Source organism: Neovison vison, chromosome 7 (genome assembly GCF_020171115.1).
Source record: "Neovison vison isolate M4711 chromosome 7, ASM_NN_V1, whole genome shotgun sequence".
Lineage (NCBI taxonomy): Eukaryota > Metazoa > Chordata > Mammalia > Carnivora > Mustelidae > Neogale > Neogale vison.
The window spans coordinates 6,241,344-6,260,891 of NC_058097.1; the positions used below are offsets into that span (position 1 = coordinate 6,241,344).

General features: G+C 54.4%; 1 protein-coding gene across 3 annotated transcripts in view; it reads right to left on the minus strand.

The window, feature by feature from the left end:
* Positions 1–19,548, minus strand: part of PLCG2 (phospholipase C gamma 2) — a 141,926-nt gene that overhangs the window by 80,720 nt on the left and 41,658 nt on the right. For all 3 annotated transcript variants that reach the window (XM_044255664.1, XM_044255665.1, XM_044255666.1), the window contains 3 exons: positions 10,290–10,433; positions 8,124–8,217; positions 7,344–7,391 (listed from right to left, as the gene is read on the minus strand). In XM_044255664.1, the coding sequence (XP_044111599.1) occupies positions 7,344–7,391; positions 8,124–8,217; positions 10,290–10,433 (286 nt within the window). The remainder of the gene's footprint in view (positions 1–7,343; positions 7,392–8,123; positions 8,218–10,289; positions 10,434–19,548) is intronic.

The window sequence follows — 19,548 nt, forward strand, 5'->3', positions numbered from 1 at the left end:
AGGAAGGCACTGGCCAGGACAGGATGAAGACAGAGGACCAGCAGGGGCTCGTGCCCCAAGACAGGGCAAGGAGAGGGTCTGGCCAAGCTGGTGGCCCTGCAGGACTCATCCAGGACCAAGAGAGAAGTCAGAGTCTCCAGGCGAACCCAGAACCTCCAGGCAGAAATAGGGTCAAGAAACCTCCCCACCTCCAGGTACAAAGACGGGGACACTAGGAGTCAGTGGAGCAGACATCAGATCTGGGGGCACTGGGCTCTAAGCTACAGGGCACCCGAATCAACCTGCTCCAAAAGCCCCACCTTGGAGCAGAGCAGTGGAGCCCCCCAGTAAAGGTGGGGGCCACAGAGCTTCCTTGGGCTCCTGTGCCGGGACCTTGCCACTGCGCTCCCCTCTCTGGGCCTGCGGGTCTGTGCTGCACCGCCTAACCCTGAACCAGGACAGGCTGGAGGGGAAGAATCCAGCAGCCCCTGACCTCACCCCTCTCCCCATTTGGAACAAGGTCATATGCAGCATCTCAGCCCTCTCAGGACGTCGACGGAGGACAGCTCTGCAGGCCGTGGCTGTGACCGAGACAGCCTAATCCTGGCTACTACGCACAGGCGCCTCTGCCCCACATCCTTCCCAGTAAGCCTCCTGCACGCTAATGCCCACCTCAGAGTCTGCTTCCTGCCCACTCAGTCCGTGACTGTGGGTTAGGACCAGGCCAGGTCCTCTGGAGAGGGAAGCCAAGAAATGGGCCCCGCCACAGGCCACAAAGAGCACCGCCCCCCTTCCATGGCAGGCATCACTCCACGATCGTGGCACCTGCCCCTGGCGGCCTGGTCCCTGCCCGTCAGCCGTGCCAGGTCCCAGCTCCTGGGGCACGGCACCCCCACACCCTTTACCATGATGCCCCCAGAAAACCTGCCTGCCTCCTGGAGGCTGGACCGACACCTCCACCACCCCTGGCTTCATGGGTGTTAAGGACAGTACAGCACTCAGCATAAGCCGGGAACCGCCTAAGCACTTTCAAGAACTCACCCAACCTCACACCAACCCAGGGAGGCAGCAACTGCCGGCTCGCTCATACAGCCTAGAAAACTAAGGCGCCGAGAAATTAAGTCATTTCCCCAAACTCACACAACCAGTAACGGTTAAAGCGGAGATTTGAGCCTCACCACGGCCCCAAAGAACTTTCTATGATGATGGAAATGTTCTAGAACTGGGCTGTCCGATGCGGTAGCCACTAACCACATGCGGCAACTGAGCATTGGAAATGTGGCTAACGTCACCCAGGAACTAAATTTTTAAATTTTATTTGATTTTCATTAATTTAAATAGCCACCTATAGGTAGGGGCCACTGTACTGGACAGAGCAGCTCTAGAGGCTGGCTTCTAGAAGAATCCCGGGATGGGGGGAGGCACCAGCATCCATGGCACCAGCATCTGCTGGGAATTTGTTAGAAATGCAAAACTCTTGAGCCCCAGGCTAGACCTAGTGAAGCAGCATCTCTGTTGGGGGGGGGGACTGCTCCAACCTGAGGCCAAAGCCCCCCCAACCCCCATGTGCTGGGGCCACACTACTACCTTCATTCCTGCTGAAGGAGGGACCTGGACATACATCCTTGTCACCCACCTGCAAGCCCTGTCCCTTCTGCCTCCTGAAACCCAGCACAGTCTTCCCTCTGCCCCTGCCAGGCTGAAGAAAACCGGGCAGCCCACCTTCGGCAGATGCAAATCCCATGTTCTATGCCCAGGGCAAAAGGCAAAGAAATGTCCACAGGAGACCCCCTGCTCTCAGGCCTGGAGGCTCCTGCCACCTCCACAGGACACGGCCACGGAGAGCCTCCCACCAGGGAACACAGTTCCAGGGACCCTCACGGAAGGTTTCGGGGGCTTTCTCAAGGAGTATTTTGATCACAAAAATGTTCACCTTTTGCCCCAACCTCAGAACCTAATTCCCAGATAAGAGACAACTCAACCATAAAGCCTCAAAGATAAGGGACGCCTGGGTGGCGCAGTTGGTTGGACGACTGCCTTCGGCTCAGGGCGTGATCCTGGAGTCCCGGGATCGAGTCCCGCATCAGGCTCCCAGCTCCACGGGGAGTCTGCTTCGCTCTCTGACCTTCTCCTCGCTCATGCTCTCTCTCACTGTCTCTCTCTCAAATAAATAAAATCTTTAAAAAAAAAAAAAAAAGATAGGGGTGGGTTGGGGGTTCTCCTCGAAAAATCGAGCCAAGAGTTACCGTTAAAGCATCGACACCTTCGATTTAGTCTCCCCAGGCCTGGAAATGTCACAAGGAAAGCTTTCCCAAGCTAGAAAGTTCCATTTGCTCAATGTTATATCTAGGAATGAAAGGGAGAACTTTCCAACAAACACTAGGAAGACCAAACCAGCGAGACCCCCGACCTCAAGGAGCCCCCACCAACGTGAGCAGCAACAGGAAGCTAAGACTCAAGGAAAGCAGAGCCTGTCTGCCCAGTGCGGGGTGGGGAGTCATGGCACAAGGCCAAGAATCCTGCAGTGACCCCGAAAACTCTTCTCCTGAGGGTCCTGTCCTATGTTCACTTGGAACACGGTTCGGTGATAATGTGACCATAAGGAGAAACTAGAACACAGATTAAATGACAAACAAAAGACAACTTCTCAAACCAAGTCTCATTCCCATTGGTGGATTTCTAACGTAGGCTCCGACATCACTTTCCTGAAGAGCTACAAGGAAGCCTAGATGTTCTTACAGTTTAACTTGACCTAAAAGTGGTCTACTCTCCCCTTTTTTAAGGTGGGCTGGATTCAGTGACTTATTCGCCAAGAATGGCGGGGCAGGGAGTGGAGTTTACAAAGGAGCTATCTTCCCAATACCGCCTCGGCCAGGTGACCGAGGGTGACATCACCGCTGACAAGCCCTGGAGAACACACAGCCCTCCAGGTGAGGACAGGACGACAGGGTAAGAGTTCACCTCTGGGGGCACCTGGGTGGCTCAGTGGGTTAAGCCTCTGCCTTCGGCTCAGGTCATGATCCCAGGGTCCTATGATCGAGCCCCGCGTCGGGCTCTCTGCTCGGCGGGGAGCCTGCTTCCCTTCCTCTCGCTCTGCCTTTCTCTCTGCCTACTTGTGGATCTCTGTCTGTCAAATGAATAAATTTAAAAAGAGTTCACCTCTGCGATATTCGTCCCAAACACCCACGACCTCAGCCTCCCCATCATTCCTGCCTCGTCATGACAAAAATGTCCCACCAAAACCAACTAAGGGAGATGCTAGGAGATACCTGGACGTATCGCTCAAATCTGTCAAGGTCATCAGGGAAGATGGAGAAATGGTCCTGACCCAAAGGAGACGAAGCGGCAGAACAAAGCGGTGTAATGGGGGGGCCCGGGGTCAGATCTGGAACCAGGAAGAGCACTTCGGTGGGGAAACAGTGAGCTCCAAATGCCATCCAGGGCTCTTCTCAGAGTCCTGTGCTGATGCTGGTTCCTCCACTTCCACAAACTTGGTAGTGCACGAGGGGAGCCTGAGAGAGACCCGGGCACAGGGGTATTTGGGGAGTTCCTACGGTATCTTTGCAACATCTCTGTAAATGTGAAGTTATCCCCAAATTTATCTTTTTTATGATTTTGAGAGAGAGAGAGCGAGAGAGCACACAGGCATGCACATGCACAAGTGGGGGAGGGGCAGAGAGAGAGGGAGAAGCAGTTTCCCCGCTGAGCAGGGAGCCTGATGCAATGAAGTAAAATGAACAAGTGAAAAAACGAAGCTGAAGGGGGACATCTACTGAAACAAAGTGTCTCTGGGGTTAATGGTGCTTATCATTTAATATCACCTCTACACAGATTCTAGTGCTCATAACTTATAAAGTTTTCTATAATGAACATGAATTACTTTTATATTTTTTAAAAAATCCACGTATGCTTTCATAATGTTAAAGAAAAGCATCATAAAGACTAGAAAGAATAAAAAACAAAAGGTTCTGTGGTTCCTATCAGGGTCAGCCCTTGAAAGCTGAAGGAGGACAAAATCGTAAGATGGAAGTTTTAAATGTGCAAAGGAGAACCTGAACGGACATTTTGCAAGATGAGACAAACAGTAACAAGCACATAAAAAAGGTTCAACATCCTTTGGCCATGAGGAAGAGGCAAAACAAAATCAAAATGAGCTATTACTTCACTCCCATTAAGAGAACTAGGTTTGAGAGAGAGAGAGCGGGAAGGAAGGGAGGAGGCAGGCAGGCAGGGAGGGAGGGGAAAACATGCTCCTGCAGGCGGGTGGGAAGAAGGGAGCCCTGGCGCAGGGCTGGAGGGAGAGAAGGCTGCAGGCGCCCTGGAAAGCGGCCGGGTGCTCCGTGTCCGGATGGAACCTTACTACCCCTGGTTCAGCACCTCCACGTCCGGGTCATGCACACAAGGGGTGAAAGCGGGGCGTGCACACCCACGTTCACAGCAACCTTACTCACAGCAGCCACAACAGGGAAGCCATCCCAGGGCCCCTGGACTGAGGAACATCTCAGCCACACGTGGGCTCCCCCTACGGGGGATATTACGGAGCCTTCCAGAGGAGGGGCATTCTGACACCTGCCCCTGGAACGCGGATGAATGAACCGCAAAGACGTTGTCCTAAGTGAAACGAGCCGGTCACCCCAAGACCAAGATGGCCTGACTCCCCTCGTACGAGGCGCCCAGCACCATCTCTCTCCTGGAGCCCGGAGGCAGAGCAGAGTCATCATGGTGGGGAGGGAGGAAACTGGGGCGGGGGGGGGGGCGTTATGGGACAGAGTTTCAGCTGTGGGGGGTGAAGGACGCTCTGAAGAGGACAGCCGTGACGGACACCTACGCTTGTACTGCATCCCACGGAGGTGTATGCTGATGCCGCAATCAAACCAATTAAAAAGTTTTTACTTAAAGGGTATGGCAGGGGGGTGCGGTGGGGGCTAAGAGTTCTGCCTTTTACGGGCTTCCGTGAGTACTTACAAAAGAAGACAAGCAACACCCAGTCGTGACAGGTAAGGCCCCCACCCCGGAGCCCCGCCCGGCAAGCCAGACTGCAACGGACGAGTCCCCTAACTCCGCTTGGCCTCACTGCCCTCACGAAATGGACCCAAGGGCGCTGAGCACCTCAGTCCACGAGCATTCCAGAAGCACGCCCCCCCACTCCTCTCAGCAAGGGACGGCTGCTACCATTCTGCGCCGGGAGATGCTGGGCCTGGAGACGTGGGGCGCGGGCCAAGGAAAGCACCGGGAGCCAGCCGCGCCGGGCCGGGTTCGAGCCTGCTCCTGCGGCCGGAATCTCTCCTTGGCTGCTGCCACTCCTTTGTTCTCCTTCAGGAAATGCCACCAGTTGTGGGCGACAGGAAGGGAAGGGAAACTGGCAGAGCCGAAGTCAGCTGCCCTTTCAGTTGGTACCTCGGTCAGAGTTCCTTTTGCAAAACTCCCTCCCGGCCTCCCAGAACTGCAGGAAAGGCGGGATTTTCCACGTGTTGATGGAGCCGCTGGGCTCTGCCCACGGGGAGGAAGGTCGGGGAGCGCGAACGGGACGCAAGTCACCGGGGCATCAAGCCCAGACAAAGGCTTCCTCTCTGCAGAAGGTTCTGGACCGGCCGTGGGGAAGACGGGTCTCTGTAGAGGAGGTGCGGGAATCCGTTCTGAGCGAGACGGCCAAAGGCGGGCTGACCAGTCTGACAAGCGGGACAGGCAGACTTCCAAACCAACTCAAGAACTCCGCACCACCCGCGCGCGGAGAGAAGGCCCAGGACGGCTCCGTTTGTCTTCCCTGCGCCAACCTCAACAATGAATCACCCCAAGCCACACAGAAAGGAAACACCGGAGAGGCCCCACCTAGGAGGCTGAAAGACACCAGTGTGAGTAAAATCCTCCAACGTGGGGACCTCCCCAGACCCCCTCTGCAACACTGGATCGCAGCCCCGGGGATGGGACCAGACAGTGAATGCTGGACAGATGGAGGGGGAGGGAGCGTGGGGGGACGGGGGGACACGGGGTGCCCTCTGGGCGGACCTGACACCATTACTGAACATTCCAACGCTGGTAGGGGACAGCTCGTCCGTCATCCTGTCCCGCGGCGTACGCGGAGAAAGCATGGCAGCACACCCGAGCTCTGACGTCACCAGTGACTGCAGGACCCTGGCCCGACACCCGGGAACCGCAGAGATGGAAAGGAACAGCCAGGAAGAGCTGGAGAGTTAGCTGGGACCTCACGTTCGGGACTAACAGATCTTAGCAGAATCAAAGGAAGGAAAATCACGTAAAATTTTTTAAGAAGGTCTTACGCGACCCTAAATTGATGGAATAATTTTAAGCGCCGAGCACAAGCATGGTGCGTGGCACGCCGAGTGCTCAGTAAATGGCAGGATTTACCGTTACGTTTTTGGTTTTTTTTTAAAGATTTTATTTGAGAGACAGAGAATGAGATAGAGAGAGAGAGCGCATGAGGGAGGAGAGGGGCAGAAGGAGAAGCAGACTCCTCGCTGAGCAAGGAGCCCGATGCGGGACCCGATCCCGGAACTCCAGCATCATGACCTGAACCAAAGGCAGGTGTCCAGGCACCCAGGTACCTCTATCGTTACATGAATAATAACTGAATCGTAACCTGAAAAACTGGGCCAGAGAACATTCAATCTCACTCATAAATAAATGTCAACCGAAGCAAGAATCTGCTTTTGCCTTTCACCCATCCGATCGCCGAAGGTCTGGTGACGCGGGGTGCCGGGAAAGGCGTGCCCTCTTGCACCACAGGAGAAATACAAACGGTCAACGCCTCTCTGGAAACGTTAGACCAGAAACCACTTCACTGCTGGGATCCCTCCTGTAGCACTCGATCCTGTCTGTGTCCGCTTCACACCACTTACAACACAGGGAGACCCCGAGGTTTCCGAGCAGCAGGACTCCGGCACTCACGACACTGACAGACCCGGAGGGACTCTACGTCTATCACGAAGAAAATGATTTCTCCTCAGTGAGGACATCGCGCCGCCAAGTTCAAGGTCAAACCACGTTTGTAACAAAAAGGTCCCACACAGAGGAGCACCGCACGCGCGGACAGGGAAACGCTGTGAGACGGGCTGTTCGGGGAACTCGTGTTCTCCTCGGGACACAGAAGGTGCTCGAATGCAAGGGCTTCGAGGACACGGTCCGAGCGCTCCGCAGCAGAACAGCGGTGTCTGCAATGTCCACGGAACGGAGACCCCAGCCACGTGCAGGCGGTGCCACCATCAGCCCCCAGCACGTCCAGCCAGACCGCACGAGGGCCTCCCCACACCATGGAACAGGCTGCGACTGCCGTGGAACGTTGCAAGAAGGAACATCAGAAGCCAATACGTTCTGGAGAAAACCCCCGAACCACGAACGGAGCTCACCTGTTTCTTCTGGTTTGATCCACTGAATAGATCTGCTTTCTCAGCCAGCTGGGGAGAGAGTTGAGACAGACAGACAAAGACAGACAGCACCGGAGAGAGAGTTAGTTCACAGCCCCAGTGTCGGTCGGTTCTATGGAATGGGGACAAAGGATCCTGGAAACAAGCAAATCTTTCCAACTTGCTAACCCGAGCAGCTTGGGAAGAAGCTGCCTCCTTGTGGTTGAGACGCCCTGGCTGAGCCAAGAGGGTCCCCCAGCACGCAGAGGCTGTCACTCCTTAAACGGACAATCCTCTCTCACGATGTTCATTATCTCCCAAAACAGTGGATGAGAAAAACGGTGGGAATCACAGGGTTTTAACCGAGGGGACCATCATTCCCACGCCAACCCCACGTGGACCTCCATGATACTGGATGCACGGACAAGGCTACCCCGAGCAGGTGACAAACCCCATACCCTGTATGGAACAGCCCTTTGGTGAGTCGGCTGAGTCCCTTCCTAATGCTGTAGGAAGGAAGCCCTTGGTCTTCCCGTCAGACGCCACCAATGCCTGTTCCGACCTCGGTTTCAGCAAACTCCTCACCCCAGCAGGCTCAGGACGGCCCCGCACTCGGAGAAGCTCCTCCGGCCAGATGCTGGAGAGCCCACAGCCTCTACCCGCCGGACCCTCCCCGAGCCTCCACGGCGAAACATCGCTCTTTCCTTTCCTTCCCTCATGTTGGAGAAAGGGAGCAGAATCCACGAATGTGGCAAGACGAGATACATGGGCACAAGTCCATACCTCTCAATGATGGTGGGTGTAGACGCGCTCATCGCTTCCTGGTGTAAGATTTTCAAGCCCGAGAGCCACTTAGTCGCATCCTCCTTAGAGTCGGCTGCAGAGGTTGAACACGGATGGAAACGTTGTTAGTCCCTGGGAAGACCTCCGCAGAGAGGTCGGGGCCCCTGGCCATCCCAGCCCCACACACACCCCGAGGACGGGAGCAGCCAGCACTGGTTGCCGGTTTTGCACATGGACACCAAGGCCTCTCCTTCACACCTTCATGGTTCTAAGACGTGTTTCTGGTCCGAGATGAAGCCATGTGCCCCTAATGACCCTTCTACAGCAAGGGTGACAAGTGGGATAATTTTTTTCCTCCCAGGAATTTTAGCTTTTACCCTTAGATGAGCAAATATGGTGCAGGGTCTGGGGTACTTCCCGCCCCGACCCTGAGCTGCCCTCAGCATTTCCCGTTTCTCGTGAAGGCCAGGGAGAGGGGACAGAGGCAGCATCAGGCAGTTTGTAAGAGCTTGGCATCACTGACAAGTCCCACTGCACTGCTTTGGGGCTGTGTGACATTCTACTGACTCCTTAACCCCTCTGTGCCTCATCTCCTCACCAGTAAAATGGAGCTAGCAGTGCAGACCTCTTGTTGAGTTAACCACCTCCTAAGGACCAGATACCTTGTTTATCTGGACGAGACATGCCAAGGTTGATACTCTCCCTCTTCCCATGGGAATGAGGAGAAAATTAAGTTCAGAAGCATAGGAGACCTGGCCCCAGCCCATAAGTAGGAGGTGGGATCTGAATCCTGGTCTTGTCCATGTCCCCACTGAACCTGAATTCTAAAGCTCTGAAAGAAAGACCCCAATGTGGAACAGAGATGGCATCTTGGACTCCAAGACGTGTAGTCTTTCTCTTGCTCTCATTGTTTCCTTACCAAGAACCACCAGGCCTCAGCCTGCAGCCTTAGCCTGCAGCTAAGTGGACTAAAATCCTGAAGTTCATGGGCACAGGCCCATCTCTGCACTAACCACACACCAACAGTCAGACGTCCACTGGTCATGTCCCACACCCAGCTTGCTATTTCCCTCTTTCAAGCCCTCAGACATGGAAAACTTCTCCCCGGACTGGCCTCCCTCTCTCCACCCAACTCCTACAGATGCCTCAAAACCCAATTTTAAAGTCACCGCCTCTGCAAAGGCTTCCCTGAAATTGACCCCCTGCCCTCCTACAGCATGCTGTACTGTGAATGGACTGTCGCTCTTTTCACAGTGTACTGTGAGCTCCTGAGAGGCAGTGACCGATCTCCTTTGGCCCTAGAGTCCTAGTGGCCTCTAGCCAGCACAAGCGATGTGCTCAAAGGTGCATGCGAGCGAGAAAGCAAATCACAAGAGCTACTGGGCCCTAATTTCAATGTTCCCGACACTACTTAGCTTTCATTGTTCCCCCCACGTGCGTCTACTTTGAACGGGATTTATTTTCTCTCATCACTCCCCGCTGTACAGACGGTTCTGAGTCCATGAATTCTAGGACTGGACCTGAAGGGGGTGACAAGCTTCTGCCCCTGAGTCAAGTGCCTGAGCTTTTCCACAGCTCACCCTCTGGCCTCTGAGAGGCCCCTTCGACATTTGGGTAAATTTATCGGGATGGCTAGAACTCTCACCTCCAGGTCGTGTGTCTATGTGAGTGCATGTGCCTTCACGTGTGTGTGTGTATATGTGTACACGTGTGGCAGTTGTACTGTGTACATGTGTGAGCTTGCATGCATCTGTGTAGGGGTGTGTGTGTGTGTGTCTGTGTGCACACACATACATGTGAGAAGTAAGATTTCAGGATAGTGTCCCCGGTTTAGTTGGATGTAGACCAGGCTCTGCTGGACGACAACTATAACCTGCCTCCAGCTCTCCGCGGGAGCCAACCAGGCCGTTCACACAATGCTTACCACGTCCCAGTGAGGCCGACGTTACCATGCTCCCCGTTTCAGAGCTGAGCAAACTGAAGCTCAGAGAGGTTGAGTAGCTTGCCCCAAGGCACACAGCAAGAAAGGCGCAGGGTGAGAATTCAAAACCAGGATGACCCCTAACGCACATCGGGGCAGGCAGGTGCGAGCCTTCTGCTACTACGGAGCATCCTAGGAAGGAAGCCAGGCACGGGCAGCGACAAGAGCCCACAGGGGGTGCTCACCTGCCAAGCTGAGGGTGCTGAGGACGAACTGGGTCCCGTAGAAGATGGTGAAGCAGCAGTCTTTCTTCTGATGCACAACCTTTGCACGCTCAAAATCCTTGGAGTTCTTCCCGGGGCGGATTTCCTTGATTTCCATGATATCCACTGAAAGAAGGTGAAGACGGGCCCATCAGAAGCCTGAGTTCACTCCACCCGAGGACGCAGCCACAGGCCTGCCCCGTCCTTCCCCAGCTCCTGAGCCCCATCCAGACTGAAGGATTCCACGCAAGTAAGGAAGAAGCGGGCTGCTCTAAACGAAGCCCTGGGGGAGCTGCAGAACGACAGACAGAAGCAGGAGGCAATCTCTCCTCCCTATAACCCCTGCTGCGGAAGGGCTCCAACCCTCTCCTTGCCAGACTGGGCCAGGATGGCCATCTGACCCGGGGGAGACCCCTATCCCCACCCAGAGGATGGCCACCTGACCCAAGAGCAGCCCCTCCCCCTCTAAATGGCCACCTGTCCCCAGGGGATCTCCCTCCCTGCCACAGGATGACCAGGGACTGTCACAAAGAAGACAAGTTTGACCAGTCCCTTCCTCTTCGTTTTTCTATCAAAACACAACTTTTCCTGGAATGGACCCATTCTATGTGCTTCACATGAAGCTGATCTGCCTCTCCTTACCGGCAACAGGGGCCCAGCCTCCTGGGAACGACCAAGATGCCCCGTGCTGGGGCACCGTGATTGGTTCAGGGACGAGCCCATGGTGCACCAGCATCCTCCCGGCACTGTTTGGCCAGAGATATTTATAAAATCTCTCTTGTTGCTGGGCTGCTACCTGCCTGATAAGACAGGAGTCTGGGGGAAGTAGGGAGCACGCCATCCGCCATAGAGAAAGGGGAGATGGACCCCAGATGTACTGTCTGATCCCCTAAGGTCCAGTCACACCGAAAGACATTCCTGCCCGAGGAAACGCTACTTCCACGACACAATCAATTCTCTTTTATAGCTTTGGTTAGATGACCTGAGTTTCTGTCACGTGCAACCCTAAGACTCCTGGCATGTACATCTCGGTCCTTGCCCTGAAGAGAGATACAGGAAAAGGCGTCCCTGGAAATGGGAGACAAGGGAGGGGGCTTGGACCTGGGATGGAGGAAACTGACAGGTGAATAAAGGCACTTAGAGTCAGGGCTGAAACAGCAGGAAAGGTTCATGACCCTTCACAGGCAGCAACCGGAGCGGGGGTGCGGTGAACACAATTAGGAGGGAGAGAGACAGAATGAACTAGAAGCTCTCTACTTTCTTCCATGGGTCTAGCCAGACCAAAAACAGCCTGGTGGACAGGAGTCATGAAGGAATGCGCAAAGACTTTAAATGGGCAACTCTGTTCAGCATACACGTGAGAAATCTCCGTGCGGCTAGACCCCAAACCAAGCCTGAGACCACGTACAAAACGGTGAAAACCAATTCGAGTCTGTAATTCATTTCACTTTATCTGTTAAAGATTTATTTGAGAGAGAAAGTGCATGTGGGGTGGTGCGCAGGGGCAGGTGCGGAGGGAGAGGGAGAAGCAAGACCCCCCACGAAGCATGGAGCCTGACATGGCGCTCGATCCCAGGACCCCAAGATCCTGACCTGAGCCAAAGGCAGACACTTAACTGACTGAGCCACCCAGCTGCCCCTCCGGCCTGTATTTTAATCACACTGTACCAGTGTCAGGGCCCTGGGTTTGGTGACTGAGCAAGAAAGACATGATCACCAGGGGAAGCCGGATGAACGGTACACAGAAATCCTGTACTACGTCTGCAATGTTCGCGTGAGTCTAAAATTATTGCAAACCTGAAAGTTTTAAAACCACTTCTCAACCACGAGAGGCCGTTTTGTTTTGGGAACGAAGGTGCCTCTAAACCCTGGTGGGCAGAGGGATGGAGACCAGATCCCTCTTCCTCACCGAACCCAGAAATCTGGAGGCTTTTCTCTTTATCCTCACTCCCCAGAAACAAACTCCACAACACAGACCCTTAGTGTGCACTGAAACTTACAGCCTTCGGGGAGGAAACTGGCATTGCCGATTCAGCTGTTTACGCTCCTCGAAGAACATTCAGGGCAGTGAGGTTTGTTCCTGGACATTACCCGCCCAGCTCACTGCCAGTCGAGACACTGGTGACTTGAAGAAAATCTATTTTTTCCCTATCAAGTCTAGCAGTGATTATCTACTACCCTTGCTCCCCACAAAATATCTGTAGGTGAGACTCTCTCAATTGGCCTATTATGAGTTTTTCTCCTTACAGCAAAGTTATAATAAAAATCTGATACAAGTTCATAAAGAAAAAAATGTCATATACTGTAACACTGTCTTCAGGGAATTACCAGTTCGACTTTCTAAATCACTCTCGACTCAGTCGACTTCTCTCCATTTCCACACCCAATGCCATAATCCAAGTTGTTGGATCTCCTGCTTGGCCTACTGGAGTAGCCGGAAGTTACCCCCAGAACCTTTTTTAGGAAATTTAAGTAACCTCGTATTGGGGCGCCTGGGTGGCTCAGTCAGGTAAGCGTCGCGACTTGATTTCGGCTCAGGTCACGACCTCAGTCATGAGATCGAGCCCCGCACCAGGCTCTGGGCTCAGTGGGGACCTTCTGCTTCCCCTCTCCCCTCCCCCGATTCGTGTACGCAGGTGCTCATTAAAATAGATAAATCTTTAAAAAATAAAGAAGTAAATACATAATTACGCTCACGCCCCTCCTGGGCTTCAAACCTTCTGACTGCATCCCATTGTTCCTAGGACCGAGAACCAAAGCCCGGGGTTGACCCCGCCAGCCCCACCTGGCCCCCACACCTCACCTGTGCCGCTCCAGCCCCCCAGGGAGTGGTCACCCCCTCCCGCCACGGCACTGGCATGTGCTCCGGGCCTGGGCATCTCTCAGTTCCCCTTCCAGTCTGAGCTCCTCCAGCATCGAACTCCGAGAAAACCCTCCAACTCCTGCGGTCATACAGATCGGCCCCTCTCCCCATGGCCCCGACAGGGGCCGGCGCCTGCGGGTCAGACTCCTGGGCCAGGAACCTCTTCCCTCCAAGGCACTCCCTTCCTCGGCGCCGTGTCCCAGCGCCCAGCGCAGCGGCCGGTACGCGGTGGGGCCCCGTAAACAGCTGCTCAACCAAGAAGGGGGCAGAGCGAACCTGGAGACGGACGCGGAGATATGAAAAAACGCAAATGGAGCCCCCAGAGAGACACCAGATGGGCCACCCAGACGAGGAAGGAGAGAGACAGAGAGAGGCACACAGACCAAGTCAGACGGGAAGAAGCATGAGACACGGAGAACGGAGAACAGCCACTCTAGGGAGGCGAGGGGTCCTGCCGGCCACTTTGGCGCCAGCAAACACCCCGGCTTTGGGGCCAGGCCTGACCCAGGGGGAGGCTGCAGGCACCCACCGCACCAGCAGGACTGGTCACCTCCAGGACGTCGTGCCCGCCACGCCCCTCTCCGCCCCTCCCCCACCAGGTGAGGGCAGGCTCGTTCACGATGGACGATCCCGAAGAGAGGAGGCCTTCGGCAGGGGCCGGCCTTGCTCCCCGGTCCTCAGCCGACCGGCGTGTACAGGTCTCACCGGAGCAACTTCCCAGCACCCCCAGCCTTCTCCGCCCCGGCGACACGAACCACCCTGTTCTTTTTAGAACTGGCCGGTGGAGCTACACATATGCACATCTGCATGTACAGGTACGTCCTCCTCTAAGCCCCAGGAGAACAGGGACTCTGTGTCACTCGCTCACAGCTGGGGCCTCACGGCCACGTGCACCGGAGCCCGGCTCAGAGCAGAACTCGGGCGCCGAACGGCTCCGGTTCCTGTTTGGGAGACGGTGGCAGGAACGCTGGTCGGGGAGCAAGGATGGGAGACAGGCAGGGAAAAGAGCCAAGGAAGGAGCCGTTAGGTCACCAGGCTGGCCCCCCGTCGCTATCCAGAGCCGACCCCACGGGGGCTGTGGGACTCCGCGCCCCACCACAGAGTAAGGGGACTGGGGTGTGTATCCCCAAACCCCGTGTGCTGTTGGCCGAGGGCTGTTTCTGGGGCTGGCCCAGCCCTCAAGCAGGTGGCTGCAAGGCTCATACTGAGAGGGCCTCGATGGGCAGAAGGGAATGCTTCAGCGAGCAGAACCTGCCTGATGCAGCCTCGGCCACGTCAGGTGCCCGATCCACTGGTTTCCGTGCTCGATCCGTGGGACCCAGGCACCCGTGGGTTGGAGGGGTCCGAGGCCCAGTGTGTATTTCAGGCAACATCGGGATGCATGTGACCAAGTCCCAGGCACTGCCAAGAACCGCTTCCCTGGGCTCCCCCAAGACAGAGACAGGACTAGGTGCCACTGCCCTGGGTGTTCTGCACCCTAAAAGGGATCTTGGCTCTGCAGGTGCCTCTGGTATGATAGGTAATGTACGCTCTTTTAATAGAACAGCTTTACCAAGATGTAGTTTGTGACTTTATCAAGATACAAGCTCACACGCTATACAATTAACCCATTTCAAGCCCGCAACTCAATAGCTTCTAATGCAGTCACAGACCCGTGCAAACCTCCACCACAGTCCCTGCAGGAACATCTTCATGACCGCACCCTGTAGCTATCACTCCCTGTTCCCCTCCCGTCCTCACACCAGTCCCTGACAACCACCAACTTGCAGTCTCTGCAGATTCGCCTTTTCTGGACGTTTCACCTAAAGGGAAGCATACAGTACGCGGTCTTCTGTGCGGGGCTTCCTTCAAGGTTCCTCTGCGCCCTCACGGGGACCTCGTCCCTTTCTGCGGAGGGGTAGCGTTCCCGCAGCGGGAGACCGCGCTTTCGTGATCCACTCTTCGGCTGATGGACGTTTCTGGATTGTTTCCACCTCCCGAGCGCTGTGAGGAGCGAGGCTATGAACACTCCCCCGACAGACTCGGTTTGAACACCTGCTTTCAGTTCTCTCGGGTGTCTCCTGGGAGGGGAAGGCAGGCCTCCTGAGTCCCCACTCTTAGGCTACAAGCCTTCGAACTGCGAGGTGCCTCCTTCAGACCATGGGGCTTGTCTCGCCATCACTGCGGAGCAGGGAGGACAGTCATTCACAGGCGCAGAGTCAGGCGTGGACGGGTCTGCGGTCAAGGTCTCCATGAAAACGTGCTGGTAAGGCCACCGGCAAGCCAAGTGTCAGCTGTTACTCCTCCTCCTCCCCCGGCCTCCTGAGCAAGGGGGGGGGGGGGCTCGCTCCGGAGGAAACGGAGGGCTGCCCGCTATCCAGCACCCCCTTGGTTACCAGAAACCCCGAGAAGGCAGGAAGGAAACCCCTCACCAGAAGGGGTGGTTTTTCTATTTGGTAATCAGCAAAGTCTGAGGGGCCTGCTGGTCATTTCTGTTGACACACACTTGATCTTCTATCGCACAGGGGCACCTTGTTGAAGGTTGACCCCACGGCCCACGGAGTGCACAACAGTGAAGGGGGAAGGGGTCAGGCCTCCTGCACTCAACGAGGTCAACCCCAAATCATCTTTCTGCCCTGTAGCTGGAAATAAAATCCTACTGCCAGGATTGCAAATGTGCCTCCCCAGCCCATGCAAAGTGTGTGTCCGAGGACCATGGAATGGCCTCAGGAACCCACAGGCCTGGGTCTGAATCCCAGCCTCTGACAGGTGCTTGCAGCTGAACTCACCTCTCTGGGCCTCCACTTCCTCATGGGAGCAACAGGACCAAGAAAAGTCTTGTCACACGGCGCTCTTGGAGGATTAAAGGAGTGTGTGTGTGGGGGGGGGGGTGTTACAATACTGCCTCGAAATGACAACTAATAAAGACGTAGCAAAAAGAAAAAAGAAAAAGATGCAGCAACTTCTAGGTGTCTGTCAGCTCCTATTTTTAAATTACTAATGCAACCAAATAAAGCTAGACGCATACAAGGTATAAGAAAAAACCACGCTCTCTTCATTTGTCTGTTGTGGAAGCTGAAGCGGCAAGTCCGTGTGTGCTAATGTGGGGAAAAATCCACACCGCCTTATGTCAATAGGGTGCCGTGTCTGCACACGTACATACGGGTGCACACGTACATAGGTGTGAACACGCACACGGTGCTCAGGTTTCCATCGCCGTTCAGATCCTCACTCTCTAAATCCCCACTCTAACCTGCAAGTATTTTCTTTTACACAAGACGCACTACCCAGATCACAGCTGCCGTAGAATGTTCACGCACGGGCACCGATGAAAACACGGGTGTGCGTCAGCTGCAACAGGAGAGGTCCACGTCCAGCGCTCCCGATGTTCACGGTCACCGTGCATCTGACCTAGGATCCTGTCGCCCCTCCTGAGTCCTACCTGTGTCCCAGCATTTGCTTCTGATGAGCAGACAACCAAACAGAGTCCCATCTAGAGAACGTCTCTGGTATTTCCAACAGAGTAGTTTGCGGTCATTTCCATTAAGTTGCAAAGGAAAGGACAGGAAAAAAAAAAAAAAAAAGAAAATTCACAACCAATGTCCTATATTACCCTCTGTACTGTTTGTGAACATGCCCAGTAACGAGTTCAATAAAGCATCAAGTAATTCAGTATCTGTGGCTGTTAATGCTTTGCGTTCATAGAGAAACGTCTGACGGGCTGGCCTGCAGGTGTGTAGGGGTATTAAGCAACACTGGGGTTGGATTTTTTTCGATTGGTTGGTAATGCATCACCATTTATCTCCGTGGAATAGGACATGATATATGGCTGTCAAAACAAAACAAAACAAAACAAAACAAAACAAAGCTGCTCTATCTCCTGTTTCCAGAAACACATTAGACTCAGCTAAGGAGGGGAGCCTGTATCTGTACATGTAAATTTGTGTATGTAAAGGCAGAAGAAAAGGTAGAAAAAAAGAAGTCCACCAATTTGCTGACAGGCTTACTGGTGGGGAAGCTGCTCTGATGGGAATTTCTGCCGAAGGCACGCAGTCATGAAGATGACCGACTTTATTTTCAAAGTAGGCTCTGGTGGCCAGAGCTCCGGCCGGGCGCGCTGCTGCGGTGGGGGCTCGGCAGCCGTGCTTCCTGCTTGAAGAAGTGAGATAACGCAGCCACAGAAGCGAGGCCCCATCTCAGCACAAACGTGGCTTCCCAGCATCCCCTCGGGCCTTCCCCAGGTCCGGCCACCCTCCCGCTGTCCTCCCCACCCATCACCTGCGGACACACACTCGGGGTTTCCAGCCTCCTCCGACTCCCCCGCCTCATTCCGCCACCCCCTTTGCTGACGGTCCCCATGACCCAGTTCTTCAAACCCTGATCCCTTCCGGGCCACTGCCAAGCCGCCCCCGACTCCTGCAGCACCCTGCTACCCCCACACCAGGCATGCGGCCTTTCCCGACTCCCACACGTGCCCTCAAGCTGTACCATCCAACGACTGGCTTCAAGCCCCTTCGGGGAAGCTCTAGTCGTATTTGAGGGGAAAAGAGACCGCTGAGACTTGACACCTTCCCACGCATCCCCCCACCCTCCCCCTACCCGACAGCCCCTCCATCCGCCAGGCTGTCACAAGCATTGCACAGAGGGTCCCCACCCTCAGAAGCCTGCGAGGGACAGACCTTCTCCAGACCAGCGCAAGAACACGTAAGCCTCCAACCACACCAAACACCTCCATGGAGAAGAAAAAAGTCTCCACCGGGGCTTCTCCCCAGCAAGGGGAAGAGAGGCTTCTCGGAGGGGGTGCATCTTGGTGGAGCTCTAAAGGCTGGAGGTGACCCGGTGAGGGGAGTAGAAAGCCCTACGGAGGCACACGCAGAGCGGGTCGCCCCAGTGGCGCCTGGGAGCTTGGGCAAATCATCTCCCTTTCTCTGTTCCTTCCCCACCTGTACTGACCATGACAGCCTCCTTCACCAAGCTGCTGTGCCAACAAAGTGAACTGACACTAACCGGAACCCCGTGGCCCCCAGGAGGTCCCAGTCAGGTTTAATTTGGTCAACGGGACTCGCGTTCTTGCCCACCAGCCTCCAACACCACCTTCACCGATGCTGGTGGTTTCGCTTTGTCTCAGGGTTGCTGGGTCTCAGTGAAAAGACTCTGCTTTACAAAACCAAGGGTGTTGGGCTATTGGACAGACATGACAGCACCTAGCCGGAGGGACAAGTGACAGGGACTACAGAACACACAGTTCAGAACCATGGGGCCATCGCGGGAGAGCAGAAAGAGCCCGACCTTAGAAGAATCTAGCAAACGTGTGTGTAAAGTCCAACTTGGGGTGGGTTTCTTTATTATGGCTTGGCCTCTACTTTCTCGTCTGTAAAATGGGAATGAATATCCATCCCACAGGGAGATACACCTGAAAGAACATGGTAAAGTGTAAACCGTCCCCTAAGCCTTAGATATGAAAGTCCTCTGAAAGCCTAGGGATTGTTTGGGGGGGGGGGACTGTCCTCATCTTCTTTGGAAAAAACATATAACAAAAAAGCAATTGTTGGGACTGTGCTGATCTCCAGTGGGAAATATCCCGGCTCTGAGCTTCCGTAGGAAGCTCTAATATCAGCACTAATATCAGTACTCCAATGATGAGGCAGCCATTACTGCCGTGTTTTGTGTTCACACAGATAGGCTGGATTAAGTATTTTCTAGAAGTTTTAAGTGATACTGGAGACACTGGCTGAGCTTTTCTTCCCTCCATGGACCCCTTCTCCCCAGGGGAGCAGGGAACGCTAACAGGAGTCCGGAAGAAGGAACTGGGCACTTCCAGCTTAGCTTTCTGGTCTGGCTCTGGTCCAATCTGTCCCCCAGGAACCAGGTACCTTGCCCCGCTCTGCTCTCTGGTGCTCGGAGGGCGCTGCCTTGAAGAGGCATCTACCACCTCTAAATTTGAGAATCCAAGTTCCTTTTATATACATTTAAGTTAAAAACAGTGAGTCCCTTTCAAAAATAGGTATGTTACAGAAAAGGTGGAAAACAAATAGAAAAAAAAATCACTAAGATTTTATGGAAAGCCTCACCACCTTACACACGGCCTGTTGAAATTTTAATTTGCTCTTTCAACCAGTTTTCTTATCAAAATGACACAGAAGGGCCTTCACGGTACAAAGACCATATACAGATCCCGCTGCCCCCGACCACACTGGACCAGTTTTTGATTTGAGGGTTTGTTTTGTTTTGTTTTGGAGCTGTCTATGCCTCTGACACTCTTTCTCAAAGGTCATTTGATTATCAACTTTATAAAGTTTGCCCAACCTGCATAGGGCTGGCACTGTTTGTCTATTATCAGTCTTTAAATCAACTCACCTTTTTTCAAATGAAATACATATATGTATTTAAGGAGTTTAC